This window comes from Penicillium canescens (genome assembly GCF_028828765.1).
Source record: "Penicillium canescens strain IBT 15451 chromosome Unknown utg000009l_segment0_segment0, whole genome shotgun sequence".
NCBI lineage: Eukaryota > Fungi > Ascomycota > Eurotiomycetes > Eurotiales > Aspergillaceae > Penicillium > Penicillium canescens.
This window is the reverse complement of record NW_026703971.1, coordinates 177159-184501: the sequence shown is the minus strand read 5'-3', so window position 1 is coordinate 184501 and position 7343 is coordinate 177159. Positions and strand designations below refer to the sequence as shown.

At 48.4% G+C, this 7343-nt stretch overlaps 1 protein-coding gene across 1 annotated transcript; it reads left to right on the top strand.

Moving 5' to 3' along the window:
• Positions 1-1842: 1842 nt before the first annotated feature.
• N7446_011802 (uncharacterized protein) lies at positions 1843-6749 on the top strand (the record flags this gene model as incomplete). The annotated part of the gene is made up of 2 exons (XM_058520544.1): positions 1843-3173; positions 3239-6749. The coding sequence occupies 2 exons, from the start codon at positions 1843-1845 to the stop codon at positions 6747-6749; spliced, it is 4842 nt and encodes a 1613-aa protein (XP_058366830.1).
• Positions 6750-7343: the final 594 nt, after the last annotated feature.

The following is a 7343-nucleotide window of genomic DNA, read 5'->3' as shown; positions in this document are numbered from 1 at the left end:
CATATCAGACCATGGATACAGTCATCACCAGCCTCCCCCCAATGTGAGCGCCATTCTTATGGATAATATATCCATCATTCAAATTGTATCCATGTTCTCGATCGGCGCGTACAATGCCGTTGAGACGGGGATCGTCACATTTGATACGTTCAAACACTACCGCAGCCTATATTTCTGGAGCATGCAATTCGCATCCTGGGGCATCCTTGTGCACGCCATTCCTGCCATGGCACGATTCTTGTCTCAGTCATCCAATCTCGCGACATCCATTCCCTTCATAGTTGGATGGTACGCTATGGTTACCGGCCAAGCCCTCGTCCTCTACTCGCGCCTGCATCTCGTTTTCGCCGATGTGAGAAAGGTGCGTTGGGTCTTGTGGATGATACTCACGAACTTTTGCATCCTACATATTCCAATGACCGTCTTATTCTTTGGCCTCAACAACGGCAACGCACGCTTTGCTCAACCTGCCGCGATATTCGACCGAATCCAATTGACGGGCTTCTGCATCCAAGATTTCGTTATTTGCGGCATTTACATATACGAAGCAGTTCGTGCTTTCAGACTTATCAGCGCGTTCCGAGGTCGCGAGAGCCGCAACGCCATCATCCATCTAATTTGCATCAATATCATCGTGGTATTCGTGAATATTCTCCTCCTGGTGGCGGAATACAAACTACACTACATTCAAGTGAGCTTCAAGACGGTGGTGTACAGCGTCAAGCTGAAGTTGGAGTTTTCTGTGCTCAACCGTCTCTGCTCGGTGGCCGTCCCCTGCACCTGCCAGAGTGGATCCGGGGAGCAGCGCCGATCATGTGATCTGAATCACTTTGATCGAAACCTTCCACGGTCATCTGCGGAACCAGAGAGGACAATGCAATCTGCGTCGACGTATGAAAAGATACAGCGTCGTTTCAAATTGCCAAACTTGGTCGATAGGTACCACGGGGCGAAGAGCTATTTGTCCGGCAAGAGGATCGTTCCCTCCAAAGACAGTTCGTACTCAGAAACATTCCCTGAGAGCCATTCAAGTACCAGTACGACTGAATCATCGGAATCTCTGCCGGCACTGGAACTACGTCTATCTGAATTCTCGCCCAAATTCGATGTCTAAGCATCCTGCCAAGGATGCGGGCTGGGTCTCGTGGAACTTGCTAAGGACTGAGCAGCGTGCTGCGGGCTGGTGGTGGACGTGGATGATTAGGAATAACCGTGCTAGCTAGCTAGCGACAGCTCGGCTGTGACGCTTGATTTAAAGTCTTTCCAGACGATGTAACTGGTGAATCTTTATGGAGGCAATGCGACTCTGCGCTTGCTAAGTGAATGTGGTCGATATCGACATGTCGGAGCGATAGGCCCAGTGAGAGACATGCAGAATGGGCTGAAATAAAAAAGCGATATACAAGAGTGCGAGAAAGATGAGACAGGAAATTTGAAACAGTAATTGTTCTTTCACACCCAATTTTGGCGCCAAACGGTGTTTGGTGTCAGAAATATGGTGGATCTGCGTGTGGATTTCTGGGTATTTACCCAGAATATCTTACGACATCAAATCTGACACCTCACATGAAAGTGCATATTAGTCTTTGTCAGCATATCCTACAAAATTGTCAAGTTCATAGTTTTTAGTTAGAGAGAGTTTAATATTACCGTTAGGAAACCCATACAATGTTGGTCACTGATTTCTGTTAGTTATGAGCCCGGAATCGCTTCTAATTTAACCCATTTGTTAAAACCAACCTTTGTTTCGACGTTGCAAGCCAATTGATCCTTGTGATCCCTGCCTGCCGCCGAACCCCTGAACCCCTGAAATCATCAATCGGAAATCTGTTCAACCACAATATGGGAGACACCACTCTCTCCGCGATATCGTCCTCTCGCGTTATTCTGAGAGACTCAACAAACTGGGAAGCCTGGCTGTCCACCATCAGAGGGATTGCCGACCAATATAACGTGTGGGAGCTGTGTGACCCGGACAAGAAAGAACAACCTGTTGTTCCAGATGAACCAGAGCCTCCATCAATTGAGGCTGCTAAGAACGACGATCCGGTCAACTGGTACAAGATCGTCAAACTACAACAAGTGGAATGGTCAACCCAAGTTAGCAAGCATGGAAAAAGGATCCTAGGCCTCAACTGTGTGGCAACGGTTATTAAAAACAGCCTACACCCTAGTTATCAGACCTTTATCACCCATGATACCCCATGGAAACTGCTTCGCAACCTGCGACAGAGATTTGCACCTGAGTGCGATCCTACCTATGCAGCCAAACTGCGTCAGCAATGGAGAAATTTAGACCGAGGTCTAGACAGGAACACCGACATTGAGAAATGGTTATTGAATTGGGAAACGATCCAGGTTCGGTGCGCGAGGGCTGGCATGAGCGAAGCCAATGACGCCACCGTGCAATTCCTAGATGCCATCTCAACTATGTCGCCTGGCTTTCATGAAACCTGGACGCTCAGATTGGAAGACAAGAATGTTGTCTTCCCCGAGCTGCTCACTAGGTACAAAGCCCATTGGGCAATCAGCCACGGCAAAGCCAGTACCCAGAGAGGTATCTCCAAAGCTGTATTTTCGACCTGGCAAGGCCATGAGGAAGCACAACCACCAAACATCAAGAAAGGGGCGGCTATACCAGCCACCGAAAAGCCATTTTGGCAAAGGCCATGCCCATGCGGATCGAAGGCCCGCCACCCTGCCTGGAAATGCTGGGCTGCCTATGAATCAGGCAGACCCGAGGGTTACAAGATCATCCCAGACCAGAAACAGAAGTGGGATAGAGCTATGAAGGCTGATCCTACATGGAAAGACTTTATTGAGAAGAAAAGGTCAGAAATGGGCATGACGCAGAAACAGGCGCACTCTACCATAATTGACGACCAAGCATGTGGCTTCTTCTCAAAGGTACCTTCCCAAGAAGTCGCACAGAAAGCCGAGCAAGCCGCCATGTCAACCCAAACCAAGCAAGCGACCATACCTATGGAGAAGCAATGGGTTGTTGACACTGGGGCGGATACACATGTATGCAACGATCGGAGCAAATTCGTTAGTTTCCGAGAAAGTCATGGCAACATCAAGGTCGGCGATACACGCACAAGAATCGATGGTGTTGGCACCGTCGTTATCTATGGGATCAATCCAACTACTGGCCAACCAAAACGACTAGAGTTGTATGAAACCAGGTACTCACCTAATTTCCATACCAATCTGATCTCTCATGGCTTGATCATTAAAGGGGGGCCTTTATGTGCTTCCGAAACAACTGGATTGAAACTGATAATGGCAAGCCGCTGCTAAAGATATACCAAGAACAGAAGCTTTCTTGGTTGACGCAGCCCGACGCCGCCACCATGGCATTGATCGAGGCCCAAGCACCGCCCGGAGAAATGGTTTTTACCACTAAACGATCGGCGCAAGAACCTAAATCAGCTGCATCAATGGAGACCTGGCACCGGCGCCTAGGTCACATAGGACCAGACCGCATTACCAAACTGTCGGAGATGACCGAGGGAGTCACCATTACTGAGAGCAACCCTGTCAAACAGGTATGTGAAGCTTGTCAGTTAGCAGACGCAACGAAGCAGATCTCTCGGCGGAAGATCGGTCAGGCATATGGTGTATTCGGCAGAGTGCACTTTGACCTTGTTCAAAATCAGCCTGCGCACAATGGTCATATCTGGTTAACCCACTTTTACCTGGATGGAATCAAATGCCACTTCGTGTTCACCCATACCAAGAAGAACGAATGTCAGATGGCTGTTAGGAAGTTTATTGCCATCGCAAAGAATTGGTTAAACATCAATATCAAGGTGTTTCACTATGATAATGAGCGAAGTGCGGGAGATGAGGTCGAGATGATGATCGAAAATGAAGGTTGTATAATTGAGCATGCACCACCTGGCCTACCCGAGATGAATGGTCCCGCGGAGAGATCTGGGGGGGTCATAGTGAGAACCGCCAGAGCCTTGATGAACGACACAGATCTCCCCCGAACCCTATGGCCAGAAGCGATCTATGCCGCAGCATACATGCTGAATCGGGTGCCCACCAAGATCGAAAATCGGTGGATTGTACCATGGAAAGAACTCATGAGGCATACCGCACCCGACGGCGTGCGCGATCAGATCGTCAACCTGTCAAACCTGAGATTGTATGGCTGTTTAGCGTACTCTAGGATCATCAAAAGGGTTCAATCTGACAAGATGGCACCGAGAGCAGAGATCGGATTTCTTGTTGGATATGTTTCTAAGAACCTATACAAGATCTGGTTCCCGCACAAAGGCCGTGCTGGCAAAGGCCGGGTTGACATAGTCAGAGATGCTATTTTTGATGAGACCCGCCGATACTCTCCGAGTACACCGGTACCTGAGCATGAAGAAGCAGTCAGCACATTGACAGATGGCCTCGATAACTGGCCTGAGGTGCTCACATTGCAAGAAGCCGAAACAGAGATCAGTATAGAGCTAAGAATGCCAATGGTATTAGCAAGGAACTCGGCGGGAGAAGAAGCAGAGCATACCAAACAAGGAGAGGAAGCCGGAAAACCCACGTTACCACTATCTCCCAAAACAGCCTCTATTTTACCCGTGACGCCTGAATCAATCAGACCAAACCAGATCTCATGGTCGAATACCAACATACCAGGAAGCTTTCCCACCGAACCAAGGCCTCCGAGGATCTCTTCATCAACAATGACCTCACTATCGCAAGATCCATTAATCCAGAGATCAACACCATCGAGATCTCGACTCCCGAATACCCTGTCATCGTCACCAGATCCGATCTCGGTCATACCATCGATCGAAACTGAAGGGGAGGAGACAGTATCAGAAAGCGAGATGCAACTTCAGCAAGAATTAGCACAGTCACCGCAACCTACGCATCCAACTGCCATACAAACTGCGCCTAGACCAGGATATGAGATAGCACCCGCCCGTGCACCTAGAGACATCTCAAGAAACATTGATCAATCCAACATCATTACCAGCGGCAGCAGATCTCGCAGGCCAAGAACCAACCGAGATTTCTCAGCATACCTATCTCTTCACGATGAAGATCCTGCCGACAACCCGCCTGAATTGCTTCATGCTTTCACCATCAGTATGCATGAACAAGCATCCCATACCAAGAAACACCATCGAAATCAGATGCCAATAGAGCCCCAGAACTGGGCTGAGATGAAGAACCATAAATTTGCCAAAGAATTCACCGAGGCCGCAGCCTTTGAGATCGAGACTCTACGAAACAAAGGCACATTCCGCGAGGTGTCGCACCCGAACACCAAAGGGACACAGGTCCTTCCACTCAAGTGGGTGTTCACATATAAATATGATGCCGACGGAGTCCTGGAGAAGTTCAAAGCGAGGATCTGTGTGCGTGGAGATCTACAGTGGATCACTACTGAAGAAAAGAGAGCCGCAACTCTCGCAGTGAAAACAGCCCGCGCTGTATTTGCACTGGTCGCAGCATTTGACCTCGACATGATACAACGAGATGTAGTGACAGCGTTCCTCAACTCAGCCATTCAAGGTGAGGTATACACCAAGTGCCCGCCTGGTTTCGAACGCTCAGGCCACTGCTGGCTGTTACTCCGAGCGCTTTATGGCTTACGTATGTCACCGCGTTTGTGGCAGCAGGAAGCAACCAGAGTGCTGGTCAAATTGGGACTGACCCCCGTGCCTGAGGATCCATGCATTTTCACCACCCAAGGAATAATCGTTTTCTTCTATGTTGACGACATTATCATGGTCAATCATCCTTCCTATTCTAAGCAAGCAGCTACCCTGGACCAAGAAATGAAGAAGCAATGGGAATTGCGAGAACTTGATGCCAGTTGGTTCCTAAACATCCGCATATTGAGAGACAGATCTCAGAAGAAGCTATGGCTATGCCAAGATAGCTATATTGAGAGCATGACAAGTCGGTATAACCTCAAAACCAACCGTAGGGTCGAAACCCCTATGAGCACTGAGCCTTTGCTCCCATATGATGGAGTAGCAACACCGAGTCAGATCCATGGGTACCAAGCCAAAGTTGGATCTGCTCAGTATGCTACAACCGTCTCACGCCCAGACGCCGCCAAAGCCACCGCCAAAGCCGCTGAATTTCTTATGAATCCAGGTCCTAAGCACATCGACGCTATTGATCGGATCATCCAATACCTATACAAAACCAGGTTTTGGGCCATTGAATATGGAGTGAGAGGCCTCGAACCAGGTATCGAATTAGCAGCAAAATCGGTTGAATTTGCCAGCGATGCTTCTTTCGGCGATAACCCCGACCGGCGCAGCTCCGAAGGATATGTCTGCAAGTTATATGGTGGGCCCATAGATTGGAAGGCATCGAAACAGAAGACCGTTACAACATCGACAACCGAAGCAGAGCTACTCGCACTTGCTGAGGCCGGAAAAACAGTCCAATGGTGGCGTCGAGTCCTCCGCGCATTAGGATTTGAACCGTCCCATCCTCTCACTATCTTGTGCGACAACCAACAAACTGTTGACCTATTGACGAAGGAAGGTGCCGCAATGCATACGAAGCTTCGTCATGTTGATATCAATCGGTGCTGGATGAAGCAAGAGGTCAGTGAAGGCCGAGTTCTTGTCGCATGGATTCCAACCGCCGAGATGCCAGCCGATGGCCTCACCAAGGCCTTACCCAAACAGAAGCAGCAGATCTTTCGAGATCTGATCGGAATGAGAGACGTGAATCACCTGATTCACCCTTCAAAACAGATTCTGGTTTGAAAACCATGCATAAATTGAAGAATTGAGCAGTTTCCCAGGCCTAGAAAAGGGGCCTCGAAAACTGGGGGTGTGTCAGAAATATGGTGGATCTGCGTGTGGATTTCTGGGTATTTACCCAGAATATCTTACGACATCAAATCTGACACCTCACATGAAAGTGCATATTAGTCTTTGTCAGCATATCCTACAAAATTGTCAAGTTCATAGTTTTTAGTTAGAGAGAGTTTAATATTACCGTTAGGAAACCCATACAATGTTGGTCACTGATTTCTGTTATTTGGCATTAGCCTTCCGGTTCAGCCGACCGGATGTAACCTGGTCGAGCTGCCCGGCTATGGCCCTGTAATGCTATTCTGTCCACTAGTGCATGGGTACTAGACCAAATGAAGAGCATTCTTATATGGTAAGTGAGAGCAAATGCGAAATACTAAAGAGTACTGATTGCTACAGCTTTTATTATGTGAGACGGCGAACTTATTGCACGTCCTTTCGTCAACCTGAACTTTCATATCACGCAATCCATAGACCAATTCTATCGTACGTTGATATACCACATCTACATGGAACTTCAAAATCTGGCCAAGGGAGCAATAA